General features: G+C 35.0%; 1 protein-coding gene across 9 annotated transcripts in view; it reads right to left on the bottom strand.

Annotated features, from left to right (window-relative positions):
- Aebp2 (AE binding protein 2) overlaps positions 1–26,170 on the bottom strand; it is a 219,602-nt gene that overhangs the window by 116,321 nt on the left and 77,111 nt on the right. For 8 of the 9 annotated variants that reach the window (XR_013343636.1, XR_013343635.1, XM_077798880.1 and 5 more), the window contains exons 6-8: positions 22,381–22,448; positions 19,682–19,795; positions 16,295–16,321 (exon numbers count right to left, since the gene is read on the bottom strand). Coding sequence is in view for 7 of the 9 variants with exons in the window: in XM_077798880.1 (XP_077655006.1) it covers positions 16,295–16,321; positions 19,682–19,795; positions 22,381–22,448 (209 nt within the window). In the remaining 2 variants the exon portion in view is untranslated. Of the gene's footprint in view, positions 1–14,222; positions 15,750–16,294; positions 16,322–19,681; positions 19,796–22,380; positions 22,449–26,170 lie in introns of those variants that run through there. The other variant, XM_026391939.2, reaches the window with a different exon arrangement.

The raw sequence follows: 26,170 nt of genomic DNA on the forward strand, positions 1-26,170 counted from the left end.
ATAAATCTTATTTATACCAATGAAGCTACGGCAATGTATGATAGTAGATTACTATTATTTCTAATGGTTTGAACTTCCAGTTTCTGCTCCAGCATGTAAGAATCCATCCCAAGAAGAAACAACTCTTCTCAGATCCATCTAAGAATTCAGATCACAGAGCAACCACCACCACAAAAATTGGAGATAAACTGGCAAATACAGAGAACCACCCTGTAGAAATGGAAACCTCCACAGGAACAAGCACCAAGGCAAGGAAACATGAACTGGAACTGAAAAACTGCTACATGCTCACAGTGGACAAATCTGAGAGTTAAAACTCTACAGGGGGCTAGTCACATACTTCTGTGAGTCTTACCTCCAGTTCTATCCTATTCACACAGTAACGTTTAGGAAATAGGAAAAAAAAAAATCCCTATTATGGTTTAGACATGAGGGGTTCTCCAAAAGTTCATGTGTGAAACAATGCAAGAATCAGAGGTGAAATGATTTGAGTTATGAGAGCCTTAGGCTAATCAGTGCATTAATCCCGCCCCCCCATAAGGATTAATAGGACAGTAATTATAGGCAGGTAGAGTGTGTCTGGAGGAGAAAGATCCTTGGGGGTGTGCGGGGAGTATATATTTTGTCCCTGGTGAGCAGAGTTCTCTGCTTTCTGATTGTCCCGTCTTGAACTGCTTTCCTCCCTGATGTTCTGCCTCACTTTGTAGTGACACCCCCTTTCTCCACAGAGTCTTAACCGGGCTTCTCCAGAAATCTTCACCATCAATGATTTTCAGACTGTCAGCAAAAGAGTGTCTACAAAGAGTTCAATATAGATAAACTTCCTAATTTGGTGTTGTCCTGTCTTACTTGGCCACTGGCCAGAAAGAAATCAACAATCCAGGTGCTGGACACTCCCTTACTAGTTTTTCACAAACATGTATCCAGTATAGTTGTTTGTAAAAATGTGTAAACAAGGCCTCTGGCCTTGGGCTGGGACTTCACAGAGATGTCTACATTTCTTTTTTTTTTTTAATATTTATTTTTTAGTTCTCGGCGGACACAACATCTTTGTTGGTATGTGGTGCTGAGGATCGAACCAGGGCTGCACGCATGCCCGGCGAGCGCGCTATCGCTTGAGCCACATCCCCGGCCCAGATGTCTACATTTCTAAGATAAGAAAAATTACCAATTGGGCTCCATGGTAACAGCTGGTAGGGGGAGGAAAGAAAGGGGAAGAAGCAGCTCTTCCTTTCTCAGGCCTTGTCCTTGAAGGGTTAACTTGCCCAGAACAGTGAAAGAAAAAACTGCTTTTAAGTGAACTTCTACAGACTGTAAACTTCTGAGCCTCTCCCCTTACATGCTGGGTATAAAATTCTCAAGCTACCAGAACTTGGGGTTCAGGGGACTGATTAATTACAGCAAAAGCTATGCCATCTGAACCTGGCTGTAGCCAAATAAAATTGTTTCCTGATATCATCGGTTCCTTGGCTCATTTGTCCCCACAACCACCTCAGGCACAGAGCAATGGAGTCAGCAGTCAATGGATTGAGACCTCTGAAACTGTGAGCACCAAATATTTTCTGTTTTAAACTTACTCTTGTCAGGTCTAGCAAAAAAAAAAAAAAAAAAAAAAAAAAAAGCTGACACTTTTAGCAGGGGAAAGAGAAAAATACCCAGTTCATTCTGTTCTTCTTAAGGCTTGACTTCAAGGGAAACTGTTTAATCAGAGCCTAACCAATTGGGGTTTCAGAATCTCACCAATCTGGGATAAACTGTCTAGGTGGGAAAATGGAAATACCCAAATCCAGCCCTTTCTAAGGGGTCATCTTGTTGAAGGTCACAGGTCAAGAACACAGTCACTAAAAGAAGGAAATCTGAACACAGGACTATAAAGCATTTCTCTTTAAAAAAAAAAAAAAAATCCTCCCACATCTCACCTTCAATCACTAAGGACTTATTTACTTTATTTACCACCACATACTTCTACCCAGTGTATCATGTGTGCCTGTCAACCAAAAATTATAAATCATACTAAAAGGCAGAAAATACTATTTTTAATAGATAGAACAAGTATCAAAATCACATTCAGGCCAGTAGGTATGGTGGCACATGCCTGTAATCCCAGCAGCTTAAGAGGCTGAGGCAGGAGGATCACGAGTTCAAAGCCATCCTCAGTAAAAGTGAAGATCTAAGCAACTCAGTTACACCCTGTCTCTAAATAAAATACAAAATAGGGCTAGGGATGTGGCTCAGTGGTTGAGTGCCCCCCCCCAAAAAAAACTTAGGATGATGGGCATGGTGGCACATCCCTGTAATCCGAGGAAGTTGGAAGGCTGAGGCAGGAGGATCTCAAGTTCAAGGCAAGCCTCAGCAACTTAGTGAGGCTCTAAGCAACTTAGCAAGATCCTGTCTCAAAATAAAGCATAAAAGGAGCTTGGAATGCAGCTCTGTGGTTAAACACCCCTAGATTCGACCCCTGGTTCCAAACCAAACCAAACAAAAAACAAAACTCAGATATGGCACGGATGTTGGAATTATCAGATCAGGAACTTTAAAAAATCATAATATGCTAATAAAAACAGTATATGCTATACAAGGACAGAGAAGTAACATAAGCAGAGAGGTAGAAATTCTAAGGAATAAAAAAGAAATGTCAGAAATCAAAAATCCTGTAACAAAAGTGACATTGATGAGCTCTTTAGTCAACTCAGGTAAGGAAAGTATGTCTGAGCCTGTGGATACATAAATAGAAACTTCCAAAACTGAAATGAAAAAAAAAAGATGATGATGATCATCCAAAAATGTTCGACAACTGCAAAACATGTGATATGGGAATAACAAAAGTAAAGAAACAGAAGAAATATTTGAAGCCAAATGACTGAGAATTTCCCAAAATTATTAGACACCAAGCCACAGATCCTGAAAGCAGGATAAAACCCAGAATTTATACCTAGATATATCATATTTAAACTGCAGAAAGTCAAAAATAAAAAAAAAATCTTGGAAGAAACTAGATGGGATCAAATCCTATCCAAGTGTAATACCGCTGCTTCCCCCTCCTGCCTTCCTAGGCAAGGCTGCTGCTCCTTCTTAATCCTTTTACACTCCCACTTTTGCCTGACACTCTAAATTTTAAAGAGAGCCCCACCTACATGGTTAAGATGTTAACTGCTATATCTTTCTTTAGATTTACAGAACTCAGGACATCAGATAAGCCTTAGAGTGCTGCTCCTCAGTTTTCAGCATTAACATAAAACATGTAACTTGCTGTGAGACTAAACCCAAAGTCTGATTTAATACAGAAACTCACAGCAAAGACTGAGGTCTATTGAAATGTTCTGGTCAGGGGAAAAACAAACAAGGAGACCCATGTCCTGGATGATGAAGACCCTGCTCAGCACAGTCTTTCTACTTGCGAATTTCCCCCCTCTCCTTTCCCTATTAAAGCTCTTTGTACCCCGAGTTACCCTAGGTGGAGATCCAAGGTAATAGGCCATCTACCTTCTCAAAATTGCCCACTTTTGAATAAACCCGATTCTTCCTACAACACTCCTCTCCTGAGTACTGGCCTCTGAAAAGTGGGCATCATGGACTTTTATCCCAGAAACACAAGGATAACAATAACATCGGAATTCTCAGAAGTTATTCAAGCAAGAAGATAATGGAGTAAAAAATTTCAAATGTTGAGGGGGAGGGAATATGACCAACCTAGAATCCTTTGTGAAATTATCCCTCAAAAAAAAAGACAGAGAAGGCTGGTGGCATAGTTCAGAGGTAGATTGCTTATCTATCATGCATAAAGGCTGTGAATTCAATCCCCAGCAATGCACGCAGACACACAAGCAAAGTGGAGAAATAAAGACTTTCTCAAACAAAATTTGAGGGAATTTGTTGCCAATAGATTTGCCTTGCAAGAAATTAACTTCCTCCAAGAGAAAGAAAATAATATGGTCATAAACTCAGACCAATAACGGAAGAGCATTGGAAGGAAGAATAAATGAAGATAAAATGTGTAATGGTTTTGTTTTTGTTTTGTTTTTTTTTTGAATTTTTAATATTTATTTTTTAGTTCTCGGAGGACACAACATCTTTGTTGGTATGTGGTGCTGAGGATCGAACCCGGGCCGCACGCATGCCAGACGAGCGCGCTACCGCCTGAGCCTCATTCCCAGCCCTGTGTAATGGTTTTGTGACATGTTTACCTGTTTACCTTTCTGTTTGTCATAAATTAAAAGTAATATAAATTGCTGGGCAATCCACTGCATAAGTGAAAATGGTTTGCAAGGACATGAGCAAAACTTGTTTAAGATGTCTGTCACCAGACATTTTCTTTTAGAGATGTTTATTCTTTTAACAGTCTTACAAAATACACTGAAATATTTGACTACATTATCAAAAAAAATACTAGAACAATCTAAGTTTAAAATCAAGCATAATTGATACAAACTCCAGATTCAGCTACTTGTTGACTATATGATCTTAGATAAGTTACCTGAAAAACTCAACTATAAAAACCTACACTTCATGTTTAACTGTAAGGATTAAACATGAAGGAGATAAAAATTCACCTAGCCCACTATCCAGATAATTTTAAATGCTGAATGAATTGTTAAAAACACCATGAATCTTACAGCATCCTCTATGCACTCCTTCATAGACTAACTTAAACAAGTTTATAACCAATCTCTGATATACAAAAACTTAAGAGGTTGCATTTTGCAAATCTCACTCCAGTAGTATTTTGCTTTTAATTTTTTCCTTATTAATTTCAAAAACTGTTATCTTGTACGAGTGGCCCACTTTATGCTTTGGATGTGGACCTTGCTGCGCTGCCACTGTAAGTTATTTTTAAAAGGAACATGCTTCTTTCTCTTCCTCTCCCCACCTCCTTCCTAATCTCTCCTCCTCCCTAATCTCAGAAGAAACAGGATTACCATTCTTCAAATCCTAGGCAGAATTATTGTAATTAAGCACACAGGCACTACAAGAACATAAGTAATTCAGACCTGGAGATGGCACCAGATCTAAGAAGTGGCTATCTCCCAAATTGTCAAGTGAATTAAAGCTCCAAAGACACAGAATATAGCCTTTGACTCATCTCTTAAACTCTCCTATCCCCCTTCCCCAAAGGGCAGAATCACAGCCTCTGGACAGGAGTCCCCTGTGTTTTCTCCTTTGCCAGCAATTAAACAACTTTTTCCTTTTTCTCAAAACGTTGTCCTCATTATTGGATTGGATCGGGACAAGGACAGAGCTTTCACTAACAATTTTGTTCCAGTATTAAATTTTTTTGAGTGGCAGGGGCTGAAAAGTTGAAAGACAAAGTTTCTTACTTTCTCCAAAGGATGGAAGAAATTACCTTAGAAAGTTAAGTTCTAGAAATGTCTCAACCTTCAGTCTTCATAACACTTCAAAGTAGACACCTGCTCATCTCTCAGGAAATGCCAACTATACATACATTTTTGTAGCTTATTATAATTATCTTATTTTGCTCTCTTCCTTTTTGTTTTCAAGCAAAGATGATAAAATTTCAAATATTTGATATTAAATCTGTGTGGTATATACATCTCAGGCTCAAATTCTCTTATAAGAATTATCAACTTCTCTATGCCAAATGCTATTTTCTATTTCAAGAAATATCCCACATTGATAAACTCTTGCATAATTTGCAGAATGACACAAAATAAGTAATGATAGTAGGAAAAAAATAATTTTTGGTCCTCATTTTAATGAGGCTACTTTCCTGCCACTTGGAAATACATCTATCTAGTCAGGACTTTTCTGCCAGTTTTCAAAGTAACATTCCACAAAGGCAAGGCTATTTAAATAATTTTTTCCTCCAGTAGTGGGGACTAAACCCAAAGGTGCTCTAGCACTGAGCTATATCTTCAGCCTTTTTTTTTTTTTTTGAGACGGGATCTCAATGTATTGTCCAGGCTGCCCTTAAACTTGTGATCTTCCTGCCTCAGCCTCCAGAGTAGCTGGGTTTACAGGCGCATGCCACTGCACTCAGCTTAAGAATGTTTTTGATATCTTACTGCTTGTGAAGATAAAATGAACAATTTATTGTATTGGATAAAAACGTACTAAAGTAATGATTACAGCAATTAAGTGTTGCTACTATCAAAGCAACACTTAAGTAGAAAGTTCGTTATCTTTATAAGTAATGTAGAGCATTAAAGTCAAGTCTGACTGATTTACTAGTTATAGTTGACTAAGAACTGTAAAACAACACATTAATTTACCATTAATTTAAAGAATTCTAATTTTTCAAATCTTGGAAAATTACTTTTCAGTGAAACTTAAATGTTGGAAAAATCTTATTTACTCCTTACTGGAGAGGCAGAGCAGCAGTCTTTGGGCTAGTCTCCCCATCCCCAATATAAATTATCAAAACCTTTGGTTAGTTTTCTAACCAAAACCTTAAGTGGTTCCCCATACATATTTCAAAGAAAGCTCTAAGGCAGAGAGCAAGATCTTCAACAGCTGGTTCTCCCTCGCATTAGGTTTATCTCCCACCATTCAGTTCCCTAGTCTCCAAGACACCAGGTATCCCACCCTCTAGAACAGTAATTTCCTCAACTTGAGCTACTCCACCTTCCCCTCCTCACTCCTTGGAAGATGCACACATTCTCTGAAAGTAACTCCAAGTTCTCCAAGGGGAACCTGTGCTAATGCTACAGAACTGGGCCAACCACACTCTGTGCTTCCATGTAACTCCAGGTACACCACCACCAAGCACCTCCCTCTATAACAGAACTCATGTTAATGTTACTATGATCTCCTACTCCCAAATCTGTAAAGCATAAACCCAACACCATACTCATTTTTAATGCAAATAAAGTACATGCTGGGTACTAAATATTTGCAAAATCATTCAATTTCTTTTAATTTGGGGGGCAAAGGCTTTCTTCCCTCTGGAAAGTTTCACCTTGTCCTTCCTTATCAAGTTTGAAAGTCACTTCCTCTGTGATATCATTTGCAAGGTTTATCTAAACACAGCTTAACCTTTCTATACTTGTTTCCTCTACCCTCCAGTAGAATACCAGCCTTCCAGTTTGTATCAGAGATGTATCATGTGTCTAAGGTACATTATCTGGCACTTGATGTCTGATGAATATTCATTCTTTCTATTACTTCAAGTAATAACACTAATGACTTTATTCCGAATCGTTCCCTAAAAGATTTAGGATGGCTAATTTAAACCAATATTTGGTACACAGGAAACAAAGCAACTGTCTTTCTGTTCCTAAATTTTTTATCACCAGCAATTTGAACCACTGAGGTCATTCTTTTTTTTTTTTTTAAACTTTTTTTTAAATTTATTTATTTATTTATTTATATTTTTTTTTTAAAGAGAGAGTGAGAGAGGAGGGAGAGAGAGAGAGAGAATTTTTATTTTATTTTATTTATTTTTTAGTTCTCGGCGGACACAACATCTTTGTTGGTATGTGGTGCTGAGGATCGAACCCGGGCCGCTCGCATGCCAGGCGAGCGCGCTACCGCTTGAGCCACATCCCCAGCCCTACTGAGGTCATTCTTAACCATAATTTAGTAGTTGATAAACCTACCAAAAAGTTCTTCTTCCCCAGCATTGCTTAGCAAAAAAAATTATTTCTATGAGGTCTTATGTTGAATCTTTCCTTTTTGCAGCTCACTCAAAAGGTGCCCAAAACCCTTGTCATTGCTCAGATCCAGACTCACAAGCAGTTTATGAACTCCTCCCTGGAGGTAAAATGATATAAACTTGTCTTTATTTATGTGTAACACAGACTTTTAAAAAAAATATTCTAATTACATCCTTATACTTGAAAATCATCTTCACTATCATTCCTGATTCATGATTTCCCCACCTGGATATCTTTTTTTTTTTTTTAACACAATGCCTTTATTTTTATGTGGTACTGAGGATCAAACCCGGGTCCCGCCCGTGCTAGGCGAGCACTCTACCACTGAGCCACAATCCCAGCCCAGGATCTTATTAAACATCCTAAATATAACATTTAAAGCTTAATTCCTAAATTCTTCCCTCCCCAACCCTCCTCCACGTTGCAGGCTTTCCCATCACTGTCTCAAAGCACTACATTTTACTAGCCATTTAAACCAAAAATCGTCTTATACTTTATGAACTATTAACCCTATCTTCAAAGGAATACCCAAATTCCAACTACTTCTTTTTTTTTATATAACAATTTAAAGCAGTTCTAGGTTCAAAGCAAAACCAACTACTCACTTCTTATCACCATTCATTTTGGTTCAAGCCAGAATTAATTAATTTTGGAGACAGGAACTTGCTAAATCGCCCAGGCTGACCTTGAACTTGCAATTTTTCTGCCACTCCCCCAGAGTAACTGGGGTTACAGATCATAACAGCCTATCAAGCCACAGATATTTTTAATAGCCTTTACCTATTCTTCCTGCTTCTGCCTTTGATTCCACAAAATTAATTCTTCAGAGTAGTCAAAATGATCCCTTTATCTGACCTCTTTTTTTTTTTAATGAACACAATACCTTTACTTTTTTTTTTTTTTTTTAATGTAGTGCTGCGGATAGAACCCAGTGCCTCAACTATCACTGAGCCACAACTCCATCCCGAGTGATCCCTTCAAAACATAACTCAGACCATAACTTTGCTCAAACTCTCCAATAGCTTCTTGTCCTTCCAAAGACAAAGTCTTTTCACATTAACCTTAGCCTTACATAACACTTAGCATGATGAAATGTTAAGTTCCAAGAAGCTGGGATTGAACCCAGGGCCTTGTGCATGCGAGGCAGGCACTCTACCAAATGAGCTGTATCTCCAGCCCAGTACATTTTTGTTTGTTTGTTTTACCTCAAGTCTCCTCCCCACTCCCAATTTTTTCTTTATAGCACCCGCACAACACACTACATATTTTACTCATTATGTCACCAGTCATCTCCCATCTACACTCTTGTTTCATGATATCAATACTATTTACTTTGGTCACTGCTAAATCCACATCTATATTAGCACCCTGTAGTTTGCAGGTGCTCAGTATTAAATGGTACATTTTTCTGTATGTATTCACTGTGTTTCATTGCTGAAATATATATAAGATCTTTAAGATTTTACTTTCTAGTAATATTTTTATTAATTCTATAAGCTAAAAGTCAAGTTAATAATGACAGTGCTAGTACAAACAATTTCTTTCCTGGAAATAACTTATCCTTGCTAGGTAGTGACATAAACCTGTGAATCCCAGTAACTCTGGAGTCTGAGGCAGGAGGATCACAAGTTGGAAGCCAGCCCGACACCCTGTCTCAAAGTAAAGTAAGAAAGGGATAGAGATGTAGCTCAGTGGCAGAGGATTCCTGGGTTCAATCCTAAATACCATAAAAAATAAATAAACAAAAGAAATACTTGTCCCAACATCTCCAGCATATAGAGAGAGATCTCCAAACAAAGTCACACAACTACCTTAAAAACTGATTATTAAGCTGGTATAACAGGTCATTTTTAAAATAACTGCTTAGAATACTATCTTCAATGCTGCTCAACAATATCCCAGAGTAGGAAGTCTTTTGTATTTATTTAGTAAATCTTCAAGAGCAATCTGAAGACACAAAAGTTCAGATAATTATTTATGTCCCCAATATCTACTTTAACTAGAAAAGCTAAAAAAATACTGAAAAAAGTGTTCAATATCACTAAATAAGGAGAACACCTTAATATTTGTATATATTTAATGATACATTTCAAAATAATTTATGCTGAACGAAAGCAGATATATAAGAGCACATATTGTATCATTCCATTAATACAGAGTTCTAGAAAATACAGAACACAAAGTGGTTACCTGGGGTTTAGGACATTAGGATGGACTGTGAACAATGAGGAAATGTTCTGCATTTTAATTGTTTATGATGTTATATACTTCTGTCAAAACTCACTGTCCTTACTTTTATGCCATTTTTCCACCTTAAACTGCTTAACAGTCGAAGAATATGTACTGTTATGGTAGGGAAAAACAACATTCAGATCCATTCAATGAGAATTTACTTTGGTACCATCTTTTTCAGGAAAACATTTTGGCAAAACCAAGTTACAATGGATGTGCTTTGCAAACTCTTTAAGCCAGCTAACAATCCCAAGAAATGACACTATAAAAATATCATCCCAAGTAGACTTTCAAGGATGCTGCTATACTACTGGATACCTAAAATTAAAAAATAAATAAATAAAATCTCAGTGCAAACCCAACAGAGAATGGTTAAATATTTAACAGTACATGATGTCATGTCACTAAAAAGGAAATCATATCTATGTGATTGCCCCGAGTGGAAAAAAAGACCAAAATCTCAAAACTAGGTGTAAGAAGCTGAATGAGCACATTTTGGAATAATTAAATGAAATATTAATCTGGAGGCCAGGCAAGGGTGGTTAATTAAAGGTAACAACTTTTACTCATTCTTATTTTCTATATTATTAAATTAATGTACTTATTTTAACTAGGTATATGTGACAGCAGAATGCATTTTGATTCATTGTACACAACTGCAGCACAACTTTTCATTTCTCTGGCTGTACACGATATAGCATCATACCATATGTGCAGTCATACATTTATTAATTCTTTGATTTGGAAATTATAACTTTAATGACATAAAAAGCAATTTTAAAAATACTGATACTTAGGACAAATTTCCAAGAAATGTTGACTATCCTGAATTACATTTTAAAATAAGCCATTTGGAAGAGGCCACACAGAGCAAGAAAAAAAAAGCAATTACAAGTCGGGCACAGTGGCGCAAGTCTGTAATTCCAGCGATTCAGGAGGCTGAGACAGGAGGACTACGAGTTCAAAGCCAGCCTCAGCAAAAAGCAAGACACTAAACAACTCAGTGAGACCCTGTCTCTAAATAAAACACAAAATAGGGCTGGGGGTGTGGCTCAGTTGCCAAATGCCCTTGAGTTCAATCCCTGGTACCACAAAAAAAAAAAAAAAAAAAAAAAGGCAGTTACAAAACCATACTGATGTTTAGGGCAAATTTTGCAAAAAATGATTATCCTGAATTACATTTTAAAATAAATCAGATCTTTCACATGATTACAGAACAATACAACGTAAACTTAAGCTAACTTCTACAAAGACTAACATTTATTAGGTAGACACTGCTGTTCTGGCATTAAAAGATAACCATTAGGGCTGGGGTTGTGGCTCAGAGGTAGAGCCCTTGCCTAGCATGCATGAGGTAGGTGAAAGGCATGCCTCTCATAACCACAGCAATGGGTCCACTCCTCAGCACCTAGATTCAAAGCCTCCTTTCCAAAAAATTAATGCTTTTCTCAAGAGAAAAGGCCCTCCAAAATACATCAGTTTCATGCACATGCAAGATCCCTCTGGGGTCCAAATACAAATAAATCTATGAAACAGCCTTAACAGAAACGTAAATCCAAGGCAATTTCATAATAAATTTGTAAGATTTAGAAAATGTAAGTTTTCTTATCAGATATAAAACACTGAAGAAGAAAAAAGGTCCTGGGGGAGGGAAGCAATCCTCTAGAACCATGACAAAATATTCAAATAAACAAACCAAATATCAGGTCCCTCTTTCAAAATAGTGTTATTTGAAAATGTTATTTGTGGGAATGTAGCACAGAGGTAGTGCTTGCCTAGTATACTAGCATGTGTGAAGTCCTGTATTTAATCCTCATTACTTTAAAAAAAGGGGGAGGGGGGAATGGGTGAACAGATACAAAGATAAATAAAAGGGAAAAGATAAAAATGTTATTCATGTTAAAAAAATATTTTAAAGGCTCTGCCAAAAAAATATAATGAAATTTTTTTAAAAAAATTACAACTGAGTACATAAAAATATAACATCAATAATGCTTTATACTGAGAATGTTTAAACAAACTAAAGCATAATTCCCTTTATAAGATTCCTATGAAAAGGCATATGATATCACAAAATGTGACAAGTCACTTCAGCCCAACCAGTGCTTTATTCTGATAATTCTCCAAAATATCTTAACCACAACAAGTACTCATCTATTATCCCAATTCAACAAATAATAAGGCTATTTTGTGCTATGGATAATCATGTTAGGAACTGGCTATGGCAGAAGCACTGAACACATCACAATGGCATTGCAATATACATTCATCTACTCTCTCACACTGTAAAAGCAGTTTGGGGAAATGGAAAGAATGCTAACCTGGAGGATGGGAGGGACTGGGTTATAATTCCTGCTGTAACCCACTTACAAGTCTGTTTTAGCTTTCAGATTAACAAAGCCATGAGTGATATCACACAAACTTGATTCAGAAAATACATCAGGGTAGGTTAAGAATTTACAACTTTTTAAACAATCAAGAGTCAGTACATTTCATTCCAACATTTTAAGGCAATTTAAGTGTACAATAAACCATTAGAAATGACAAAAAGACTCTTTTTATTTTTTTTTTAAAAAAGGAAAACTTGCAAATGTTATTTATACTAAAACCACAATGCTAGATTGCAAAAATGTCCTACACCAGGTCACAAGATTCTTTAAATACTTAAGAAAAAATTATACATATAAGCAAGAAATTTGTCTAATGAAAATTTTCTATCCTTTTATAAAGTATTTTCCATAATTTTAGAATAGAAATATATTTTTAATTAAAAACCTTGAGACAACTTCTCTCAAAAAATTTTTTCAAAAGTCAAGTTATAAATCCTTTTTAATAAGTAGACTATAACTAAGTATCTCATTATGAGCCTGCCTGTTATACAAATATATCCTTTTTTTTAAAACCTACAATTTAAAAAACTGTTTGCCTTTCAATCACTTAATGCAGAAAGCTGTGATTAAATAGACTCCTCCACTGAGTAGTTAAAATACTTCAACCATATTTTCCCATTTTTATATTTTACTCAAAATACATAACATTTTGTCAACTGTGTTTTAAGAATTCAAAGAGCAAACAACAGAACATATTTTAAACAACTATAACTATGGCAAATTCTTTCAAGGAATATTTGCATTTTGAAAACTTTCATTTGTATGTGAAAGGGAAAGTTTTATACCCAAAGATTTACTGACATGATTTGTCAAAACTTTCAATGAGTAAGACTAATCTGAAACTATTCCCTGGGGATTAATTACTGTCTATCTTAATTTCTGGGGGACCTGGAAAGAACAGGAATGGGTTAAGTGAGCTGGGTGTGTAGAGTGCTTGCCTAGCACATGCAAGGCCTTGGGTTTGATTCCCAGCACTGCAAAGAAAAAAAGTAATGTGTGGCGACTTAAGGGAAAATTTATATATAAAAAAGTTTATTAGAAAAATAAACAACTTTAAATTATACAATATTTTCTACTTTAAGAGTCTTTGAAATAAAGCAGATATGCCTATAGATTAAACATAATCTGATTTACAAAATCTCATTTAATCCTATTTTATAAAACAAAATATAAAAATACAAATGGTGAAATAATGGATTATTGTTAACTATTAAGAAATCCAACATAAAAGTTCCCATAACACCATTTGTGCATGTACCTAATATGGCAATATTTACTTTAAACTATATTAAAAAGCTTTCACTAAAATTTAATATACTAGTTCATTATCAAAAATCAACATTATCATATTAAAATGCAAGTTCTGTTGTCTATTTTAAAAAAAAAAAAAGGACGTATCTACTAGAAAGTGATTAGCGAACTTTTTCTTAAAGGACCAGACAGTACGCATTACAGGCTGGTAAGTCCTATTGATCTCAATATTCAACTCTACCACTACAGGAAGAAAGTATTTACAAACAACATGTAAATAAATGTCACGTCTGTAGATTGTAATTTGCCCAAACTAAACTACACATGGATTTTGAGTGAGACTGATTATTTCAGGAATCATATTATAAATACAATTTAGATGACTAAACATTAATAAATATATGTTACAGATTAAAATTTTCACTTATTTTCCAGTCACAATTGAATGTGTGTGCATATATGTACACATACAAGTTACAAAACTCATTTTTAACTCCACGTTCTTTTTGGTGTGCTAATATTAGTGTCAGATAAGCAGCAAAAAATGAGTACACAGAAGCTAATCAATAACTAAGAAATTTGATTTTGATATCTATTTCTACACAATGAAAAAAACTAATTTATTACTGTGCCCCTAAAGAAAGTATTGAATGGATATTTTTAAATGTTATTTTAAAAATTTAATTGAATTGCTACAATTTGAAGCTAAATGTGATTTGCTTTGTTTTATTAGAAAAAATACTCAAGCAAGGTCTACAATCATCGGTCAATTAAGAATGACTTACAAGAACATGAGGCAATAAAATAAAAATACAAGTACAAACTATATATCTGAAACATTTCTATTTGGCAATTTTTTAACAAATCAAAATTTTAAAAGAACAAAAAAGATTGCAGATTACTTTGAAGATACAGAATAAAGCAATTGATGAAGTGCTTAAGCAAAGGAAAACAAAAAAAAAATAGAAAACACACTGCTTTTTTCCTTTTAAAAATAAAAATCACATTTGCTACAGATCGTATGGATAATACCCTTATTAAACAACCTTTCCAGAATGTCTTCTAGTAGCAGTGCTTTTATTTGCACTTCATTTAATTTTATATGACTCATTTCATGTATATAGCTCTTTATCCCACTGTTAACGAATAAAGTCTCCCATAATTTTTACTATTTTTTTATTTTTAAAGCAAACGAGAAATGATTTATGCATCATGGAACCTTTCCCATTTTGGAACCAAAGGTTTAATCTATATTTTTGTCTATTCTTTCTTTAAAAAATTTTTGTAAAAACTGCTGGTTTTTATATCACTGTAGTAAAGTGAAAACTCCTCAATCAGGAGTATTTTTTGCAGTTTGACTGCATATAACCACATACTTTACAATATGTCCTTCCTACAGTAAGGAAATTGATTTCACGGTCACTGTCAGAAATGAGTGCCATAATTCTATTATGGGTATAGGTCCTCCCTCAAAGACTTTCTGGAAGGATGTTCAATGTGTTTTGTTCTTATAGATATTAACAGTAGTACATAGTCCCTTAAGTCTGCAAAAGACATTTATTGTTAAAGAAGGTGCTTTATTAACAATTCCTCTGGCAGCACTAGTGAATTACAATATCCTTCAATATTATTTCTACCATAATATATACATTTTTAACTTTCATGCCTCTAGAAAAACATCTACAGTACATTTCATAATATAAAAATATATTACAAATCTGCTGAATTATTTACAAGCAATGTTCTATTATCTCTATGCAACATTTGTTTGATACAATACTAACAAGTTACACATATTTCCATTTCTGTAAGTTAAAAAAAATTCCATATGGCTTCTTGCTAACCAAGCAAGAAAGTGATTTTATTTTCCTTTTCAAAACCAACTTTGGTGCATAAAGGATTCAGTTTGAAGATACTCTTAAAAAAAATACAATTTTTCTTATATTAAGAAAAAACAACTCAAAAACCAAATGCTTTCCTCAGAAAAAAATTAGAGTCATATAGGTTAGATGAAAATATGAAGATTATATTCAAATTTGAAATAGAGGTTTTTCAAAAACCGTTAACAGATTAGTTATATAGGTAAATATTAACATACTGTACTCCATGAGAAAACCCTAGTCCTGAAAAGGGAGTCACCAGACATACTGCAACACTCTTTAACAGTAATTTTCAGCCCTAATTCGAAAGACGAATTTTTAGTTGATTGCAAATGTCGGTTCACTGTTTGCTTAAATACAAATTGAACACTTTTCTTATCAGAGTTCTGCAAAAGAACACAAATGGCAACCAATCACATCTATTTATCATAATTGAAAGATTAATTATCTCTTGATTATTTTCACTCTAAATATTTCCTAATATGACTTCAAATCAATAGACACTGTCAAGACAAGTATCCTTACAGTGTTTTTGGTATTTGTAAGGGCACATGTTGTAATTGTTTTTCTTTCCAATAAAACTATTGTAATCACTAGAGGGAAGAAAAAAAAAAGCTTAAAGCAGCAAGCATGCAAAGCCTTTAAGAAGCTGTTCCACTACGTTGCCAGAAGAGTGTTTGCTCAGTCTCCCACAGTACCATTCCATGAAAATGTGGATATACAGTAATATATTAATATATTCCACAGAAGAGTCTACTTCATTCACAGAATGTTTACACTAAGCATAAATATTATTCTAAATACTGATTTAAAAAAAAAAAAGAGGAAGGGGGTTGACTCTAATGTGCAACTTTTCCTAAACCCATTGTCAGTGACTAAGACTGCAGGTGTCCCCGCTTGTTTGCTTTTTATGTATTTATTTATTTTTTACCTCTTCAACCTCTTCTGCGGCATTGTTCTAGAAAAAGAGAAAAAGGAATTTTCTTTTATTCAAATGAAACAAATACACTGAGTAGTTCAAAAGAGAGACATTAAAAATATCTGTAATATACAGGCATTTCTACAAATATAGATCATCTTTAAAAGCTATTTCTACACTTGTCTTTCTACATATTTGTCAAGCACTATGTATATTTAGAGATATAAATAAATAACAAATACTATACAGTCAGGAAAAAAAAAGTTAATTCCCCATGGTGGTACACACCTATATTTTCAGCTACACAGGAAGCTGAAGCAAGAGTATCATTTGAGCCCAAGAGTTCTGAGGCCAGCCTGAGCAATAATAACAAAACTCATCTTTTAAAAAACTTTCTTTTGAAACAAAAGAAGTGAGCAATTTATCTGTAAAACATCTGCATATGATGGAAACAAATTTAGTTACATAAGACAGCTTTTTAGTAAATCTTTTTCATATATCCTGCTAAAAAGAATTCTAAGTTTAACACATGGGCTTTAGTCAACTACTACTACTTTAAAACTGATGTTTAAAAATCTCAAATAAATTTTCTTTCTGGATCCACTTTGAAGTTACATATATTTCTGGAAGACTCATCATACTTTCATTCTGACAGATTTATGATAATTGTTTTTCCCTTTTACTTAATTTCACAATTAATTTCATTGGTATTCCTAGTCAAAATCCAGAAATTTAGGTAATGATGCCATACCAGGGTAATGGTGAAGCTTCTTTAACAGAAGAACAAAAATTTGGTCAAAATTAAATCCTGGATTTTCTGGGGTACAGTTAGGAAACATTAAATCCACAGAAGCATCTAATACATCTTAAGAGCATTCTCATTTCCAAATCACACATCATGAGAACATCAATTACTGCTCCTAAGAACTTTTGAATATTAATTCTAAGCTTATATGATATCTTGTTAAGTCACTTTCAATAAAGTATTTAAATCGCCTCCCACATAACACAAGAGCAAAAAAACAAGCTGATTGGTGTGAAAGGAAGAAGGGAAAGGGAGAATTACAATACAGGTTGTAATCACAGATTAATATCAATTACAACCCAATACTACACAAATAAATTCTAAACTAGGTGCTAGTAAATAAAGAATACTCCATTATTTTCTTTATACATGGGCAAATTGTTAACTTTTCCATATTCTAGTAGTAGATTTCTCCATACTGTCGACAGTGAATTTCCCTTTCCTTCAAATCTACCACATCATACACAGAACAAATTTCACTACACTCGGCACCCTTGCCAAAGGATGATTTTTTTTTTAATTTTTTTATTAGAAAAAACTCAAGTTCAATGTTACCACATGGCAAGTCATATGAAATCCTGATATAGTGAATAACTTTCCAAAAAGTTGAGTCATGGAATTAACAGAACCTTTGAAATGTTCGATTGCTATAAAATTAGTTAACATCATGATAGTTAAAAATCTACATTTGAGAATTATCAATTATCATGTTATCTTATTCATGTCAAGCCTAATCCTATGCAAAATACATATTCAATTAAAATTTCATTAAAAAACACATAAAGTTCTTTCATTGAGTGCCTTTTAAAAATTACTTTAAAGCATTTTTACCACCTTTTAAATCACCCTAGCATATGTCATTTGGATAGACACAATAAGGAGTTCAACCACATACCATCTATGTAACCGTCAGCATTTGAACTATTTAAACTCTTAACTGTTTTCCAATTTGTAAAATAGTACCACCTAATTCAAAGAGCTACTGTGAAGAAGAAGTATATGTATGTAAAGCATATAACAAAGTGACTCAGCACATGGCAATGTTGGTCTCTTCTCCCCTTACCCATATCTTCATTTGCATAACACACTAAAGCAAAGTTCAAGTCAGAAAAATTATTAAAAATGTGAACACTGAGACACCTCTTAAGAAACAGTAATATTTAAACTGTTCTTCTTAAGTTTGAGGAAAGTTCTAAAGAACAAACACACAGCCAACTGGGCATCATGTTCCAGCTTGGGGAGCTGAGGCAGGAGGATCACAGTTCAAGGCCAAGGCCAGCCTTAGCAATTTAGTGAGACCCTAAGCAACTCAGACCCTATTTCAAGCTAAACCTTAAAAAAAAGGTGGGGGGGGAGTGTATGGTGGGGTAGGGGAGTGGGATGGACGGGACCACCAATTTAGGCCCCCCAACCAACCAAAAAACAAATCAGATAATATATAAATGATTACATATTTAAGCAAAAGGCACTTAATTGCAAATATTTGTATATTATAATCTAATCTACTTAAACAGGCATATAAACTTTATTGTCTTTCTGGATTTTATAATTCATAACTTATTGTGAAGTCATTTCCACATAAAAAAAATACCAGAAGACAGTAGCAATGGTGCACACATTTAAACCCAGTAACTTGGGAGGCTGAGACAGGAGGATTGCAAGCTGAAGACAAGCCTCAACCACTTGGTGAGGACCTGTCTCAAAATGCGGGGGAGGGAGGGTGGTGCCTGACACTAGGGATAAAACTCAGTGGTAAAGCACCCCCAGGTTCAAGTCTCAGTATCCACCCCTCACACACACTCATACCTGGGGATGAGGGAAAAACACAAGAAAGGTACACTTAGTGCTGAAATTCAGCACAAGGCCTGGAGGTGTGATGCATGCCTATAATCTCAGCGACTTGGAGGAGCTGAGGCAGGAAGATCACAAGTTGAAGTCCCGTCTTGTAAACTTAGCAACATGCCATCTCAAAGATAAAAATTTAAAAAGTGTTGCGGTGTAACAGCTCCGTGGTAGGGCACCCTTATGTGAAATCCCATTAAAAAAAAAAAAAAAACCTGCATTTATTAGCTACCCCTAGATCCAAAAAATCCAAAATATTTTGAAATCTGAAATCTTTGAGTACCAACATGATTCTGAAAAATTTTGGGCTTTGAAACATATCAATTTTCGATTTTCAGATTAGATATATCCAGCTGATATTACCTATACAAATATTCCAAAATTGAAAAAGCAAAACACAAACTCTGACATGTCAAACACTTATGTTTCTAAGTATTCTGGATAAAAGATATTCAACCTGTAGTTAAAAATAAATTCTACCAGGCATGGTGGTCCAATTCAGGAGGCTGAGGCAGGAGAATTTAATTTAATGAGCAATTTGAGTTGTTTAGGGCCTCAGCAATTTAATGAAGGCCTTAAACAACTTAGTAAGACCCTATCACAAAATAAAAAAAAGCTGGAGATGTGGCTCAGTAGTTAAGCACCCTGAGGTTAAATGCCTATTATCAAAAAATTTTTTAAAAAGTCTAAAATTAAACAAAACTTAAGATTACAATCCAAAAAATAAAGCCTGAAATAAAAAAATAAATTACCTGTATATGTTTGGGTCCAAAAGCAAGGCAGTATCTTTGGGTAACTTTGATAAATGAACTACTTTTGTTTTTAATTGATGTCGTTCACTTTCATTCACCCATACATCTGGCAGACTGTAAATTAAAAAAAAAAAAAGTCAACAATAAAAAATGCAGTAACTTCAGATTTATCTTTCAGATGCCTTCACATTCTCCAGCCTTTCCTAAAAGTCTAATAGGGCCATCTACATTAACAAATTTCCCAAAGCTCAGCCATCAACATGGTAGCATGATATGGAATTTCAGATTTAATTAAAAAAAAAAAAAAGGTGAGGTGGGGGAGTACCATTAAATTTTAAAAATGAATTTGGGGATGAACAAGGAATTTTTGGTGGTAAAGTCATAACACACTGCCTGGCTTTTAACTCACTACATAAAATTCATTCTTGAGTTTGGCTCTAGGGGAATGTGACATCTCCTTAAGGAAAATCCCACAAAACCTAATTCCACTTAAAAGGAAGGGAAAATGTATATAAGTGACCAAAATCTGATTTCAAAGAATTTAATCCTACAAAAAAAAAAATTTTAAGAAAGCATTTTGATATTTGGATTACTTCTTTTCCAAAATACTAGGAATACACAGACATTCAAAAATCATCATTTTGGTGGGGTATTTGGTGGGGGGATGGGAGCGGTGGGTGTTGTTTAGGAGTTTTTTGGTGCTGGGGCTCAAAACCAGGACTTCCCACATGCTAGGCAAGTGCTAATAGGTATTTCTTTTAAAAACATGCCAATAACATGAATATAAAAAGACCTCTTAAAAACCAATATGAAGCAGATGAACATTCATTAGGGATAAAACGAATGGGAGAGATAAAGGACACCAGCCATCAATTTGCTAAAGATAAGAAGAGTTATAAATTACTGTAATTTAAAAAACACAAAATGTAAAAGGGAATGATAACAGCCAGTATTGAGAACTGAGATGTAGCTCAGAAGCAGAGCACAAATGAGGCTCTAGATTTGATGCCCAGCAATGAGAAAAACAGAGCCAGTATTGATAATATGCCAGAGAAATAAGCTCACTAATATAGTACAGGGATTACAAACTGTTTTCAGAGGGGGTAATTCCTATTTAAAAAAAAAAAAAAATCGGGCTGGGGATGTGGCTCTAGCGGTAGCGCGCTTGCCTGGCATGCCTGCGGCCCAGGTTCGATCCTCAGCACCACATACCAACAAAGATGTTGTGTCTGCCGAGAACTAAAAAATAAATATTAAAAATTTTCTCTCTCTCTCTCTCTCCTCTCTCACTCTCTCTTTAAAAAAAAATCTTAACATTATGCATGATTTATAATAAATAAGAGATTTTCATATCTTTTGAGAAGCTAAAAATTATTAAAGTCAACATTTAGCAAAAAGGAATCAACTAAATAAATACCATGTCCACAAAACCAATACAGGGTGTGGATGTGTGTGTGTAGGGCAATAGAGCAGGGAGAGAACTGTGAAAAATGTTTTCCACATACTAAAGAAGTATGATAATCACAGAATTCAAAAGTTAAAACAGACTTGTGAATTAAATTTAAACTGTAAATTTCCAAATCTATTTAAACACTCTTTATTCATATAATACTCATATTAACATCTCCTAAGAAGTGAGCAGAAAAACATTGCAGAAAAAAATAACAAGGGCAAATATTAGCCATATACTGCTAATTACTGAAGTAGGCATATACAATAAAATTCTCTTCGTTTAAATTTATACTATTCTGGATGCTCATCAGGCTTTGTCCAACATTTTATGATACACCTTCATTAACTTTCTGTAACAAAATTTTAATACAAAGATAAATGGAAATTTATAAATCTAGGAACATATAGATAAGGATAATAAAACTCAAAGAAAAATGTAATCATTGTTAGAAAAAATGGACAATAGTTTTTCTTTTCTTTATCTTGTACCAGGGGATTGAACCAGGGCCACTTAACCACTGAGCCACATCCTCAGTCCATTTTATGTTTTATTTTGAGGTGGGGTCTTGCTAAATTGCTCAGGGCCTCACTAAGTTGTCAAAGCTGGCTTTGAACTTATGATCCTCCTACCTCTACTTCTTGAGCCGCTGGGATTACAGGCGTGTGCCACTGTGCCTTGCAATAGTAGTTTTTCTATAAAATATTAAGTGCTGGAAGACATTTAGAAATTTTCTTTAAAAAAAATAATTGAAACAAAAGCATGGCTCAGGATGATTCCATACTACTTGGAGGTTATTAAAATTCCTAATAAATACTAAAAATGATTAAACTAATTTTACTGAAAACAATAAAAAGCTAAGGTTTTCAAGCTTATAACTTGAGCTATGCACTCATATACCTTTCAGATTCTCTATTTAATCCTGATAACCTCAAAACACTATACCGTTTGGTTCCTCTAAATCTTTTTAATAACCTGAGTAACTATTGTGCTTAAGACTTTAATAAAGCAGGGCATGGTGGCACACGCCTATAATACAGCAACATGGGAGGCTGCAGCAGAAGGATCACAAATTCAAGACCAGCCTCAGCAACTTAGCAGGACCCTGTCTCAAAATAAAAAATAAGAAGGGCTGAGGATGCAGCCCAGTGGTTAAATTCCCCTGGGTTCAATCCTCAGTACCAAAAAAAGATTTTAATAAAAGTATAATATATGTCCATTAGTTACAAATAATATTTCAAATACTTACATGTCTTCAGGCATCCAATGAAGCAAAAGTTTTATCTTTCCAGAATCCTCTTTTCTCTTAGCTATTACCTAGCAATAATATGAAAATAAATCATAAAATAAGTTGTAAAATATCATTCTCCTGTACTGTTAAAAAGCACTTTTGCCCCTATTCAAGAACTTTAAGTGCCCATACCCTACACAAGACCTCTTTCCTGCAAGACTGAAACTTCTAAGACACAGAAATCTATCCTATAGATTCTGGTTTCATACTAAATACAGCAGTAGCAGTGTTTATTATAAATTGAATTAACTAAACTTTCAGAAATTCATCCTAAAGAAACAAGCTTGAATTTAGAAAAAGCTTAAGGATATTCATGTTACAATGAAAACCTTTGGACACTCTGGCTCTCAAAAGAGAGAACAAAAATCCAAACTTATAGACCTAGCAGTTACTAGTTACTTTTTTTTTTTTTTTTTAAATCATTATCTCCACCCAAGTCACCAAAACCAAAGTTTAGTTCTTCAATCTTCTGGACTTCTTCAGGTTCCCCGAACCATTCTTCATTCAGTTCCCAGAGTGCCTGGTCCAAAGCACAGATTCAATAGTAGTACCACTTCCCTGACTACAATTTTACAGAACTTCTCCTGAGCACTTTAAGACAAGGTAATCTTATTATGATGCCCGAAATCATTCAGGATCTGGCTTGTCGAGCCTCGTTTAGTTTTAGGTTTTCATTTTACATTTTTCTGCCTTGAACTTCAACCTCATGTTAAGAATCACTTCCCAAACTATGAGACATATAAAAGACACTTTCTGATTTCTGACCTCTAATTTTTCAGAATAATAAACTCTCTGTGCTTTGTACCAACAACACTGCAATTTGCGGAAGAAATGGCTGTCACAGATCAGACCCTAGGCAGTGATGCACACCAAATCCCATTCTAGTAAAATTAGAGGATTGCTCATATGAAAACTAAGTTCACAGCTTTAGAAAACTTGCTAAAGACAGTCTCTAAAAACATAAGCATATGCTATAGAATTACAGTAAAAAGAATGAAAATAAAAGTCTTAAAATCTGAAAGATCCACATATATGGGTATCTCTAACGGCTTTCAAATTGTAAGTTCTGGCTCCAATTCAAATATACAGAAACTGCACACTACTAGATTATATATATGAATTATAAATATGGCTTAATGAAAAAATGTAACTAGAGGTCATCTAAATTCACTTACAAATTGAGCTAAAATGTTGAAAGTATATATAATTTGGGGAGGAAGGGAAGATACTAGGGTCTGGTTATGCTGCCCAGATTTACATCGAACTCTCAATCCTCCTGCTTCGGTCTCCCAAGTAGCTGGCTTCACAAGACATGAAATACCACAACAGGCTTACGGTAAACACACACACACACACACACACACACACACACACACACATTTTTAGTAGTAGATGGACACAATATCTATTTTTATGTGGTGCTATGGATCGAACCTAGTGCCTCACGCATGCAAGGCAAGCGCTCTACCACTGAGCTACAACCTTAGCCCCTTATGGTTCATTTTTTATTACAAACTTTAAGATAATGCTTAAATAGAATATTAACAAGACTAGGAAAACAGTTCAGTGGTACAGCACTTGCCTAGCATTCACAAGGCCCTGGGTTTTATCCCCAGAACCACAAATAAAATAAAAACAAATCAAAATGATCATAGTAGTTATAATTTCCACATTAGCAAAATAGTGCTTACTGTTTTAATTATCTCAATCTCAATTTTTTAACAAGTTTTGTTTCAACCAGCCAAATTTATGTCATCCTGTGAACATACTAGAAATGAATAAAAACAGGACTTCAAACAAAAATATAACATTTGCTCTATTATATAAAAACCTGTAGTTAAATTTAAATAAACACCATAATTCTAGACTTGAAAATGAAATTAAAAAGCTCAAGAACAGACTTTGAGGTGCTAAAACAAAATGTTACCACCACAAGCCAGGCACAGCGGTGCAAACCTTTAATCCCAGCACCTTGGGAGGCCGAAATAGGAGAATTCCAAGATTGAGACCAGCCACAGCAATTTATCAAGACCCTGTCTCAAAACAAAAAATATAATGGACTGGGGATGTAGCTCAGTGGTGGAGTGCACCTGAGTTCAATATACCCAGCACTAAATAAATAAACCACCACAATAAAATAAGATAAACAATGCAAGTCAACCAAGTACCATAAGCCCACTAACTATTAACTAGGATTCTGATGACCTCTTCTGGAGAAGGCTCAAAGGAAAATTGTTTTAGTTAAGGAAATAAGACACATTAGGCAAACTGCATACATACCATTCTTTTGCAACCTGTTTCATTATTAGTATGGTTATTGCCTATAAAAAGTTAATTTGATAACAAGGAAATTTAAAGCTGCCTTAAGTATGGAACTTTCTGACAACTAACAGAAGTGATTCTGCTTAATATATACTGCCACCATCAAAACCTTAGTAGTATGGAGAGAACTTATGCACCTAGCTCCTTTCTTTTCTATTGTGTCCCAAGACCCTGCCTCATTCGATGTCTCTTCCTTCCACTTTCCTTCCCTAGCAAAAATCATTCTTCAGATTACATTCCACCTTTTTGACTTTTCCTCAGCCAAGATACCTCTGCCTCCTTGCTGTCACTTAAGGATTCACACCACTCATTTCTCAGTTTTCAAACCATCACATACACACATATCATGGCCTTAAATCCTCTCACATAGTTTTTAGAGCCAGAAAAATTTCCATCTGCATAGACTTATATGGAATCCATAAAATTTTGTTTTCTTTCTAGATTCTTAATAGCATTCATCACACTATTTTTAGTTACTTCATTTTTTCCTGATCACGGCAGGGTGCATCTGTAGTCCTCCCATGGTGTAAGGATTTTGTCCAAAGGACTATTTTTATGAAAGTTAATGAGCTGGTACTTCACCTTTTTTTTGGGGGGGGGGGCGGGAGTTACCGGGGATTGAACCCAGGGGCACTATACCACTTAGCCACACCCCCAGAACTATATTGTGTTTTTATATAGAGGCAGGGTCTGAGTTGCTGAGCACCTCGCTTTTGCTGAGGTTGGCTTTGATCTCATGATCCTCCTGTCTCAGCCTCCCAAGCCACTGGGATTACAGGTATGCACCACCAGACCCGGCAGTACTTCACTTTTCAATCATAACTCTACTTATCATTATCAAAAACTTATTTTTAGATACTTGTTCATTATAAGACCACCTTTTCGTTAACTCTTTGGAGAACCCCAAACCTCAGTCCTTACACTACTTACTCTTTTCTATTTATACTGGGTTTTTAGGTAATAACATCCAATCTGACACTTGCAAATATCACTGATATGCTAAAAATTCCCCATCCTTGTTATCTGTAGTCATCTCTCCTCTAAACTCTTACATCCATACCTACTTGTGGGAAAGAGCTACATCATTACATGCCTTAAAAGCCAATCATGTCAGTCCAGATTAGAGCTCCTAAAACTGTCTCCTCTCTTAATTTGCTCATACCACAGCCAATGTCAACTCCACCACATAAGCCAGCTACCCTGGCCAAAAAGTCGTGGAGTCATCCTTTCATCTCAAACTATTTATAATTCTTGTCAATACTAACATCAAAATGCAATCCTTCAAAAAACATATAAAATCACAACAGATCTACACCAAAGCATATTATAATGAAAATGCCTAGCATAGAGAGTAAGGATAGAATCTTAAAAGCCGCAAGACAGAGGAATCAGATCACATATAGAGGGAGACCAATTCCTATCTCAG

The sequence above is a fragment of the Urocitellus parryii genome, chromosome 5, assembly GCF_045843805.1.
Source record: "Urocitellus parryii isolate mUroPar1 chromosome 5, mUroPar1.hap1, whole genome shotgun sequence".
NCBI classification, from domain to species: Eukaryota; Metazoa; Chordata; class Mammalia; order Rodentia; family Sciuridae; genus Urocitellus; species Urocitellus parryii.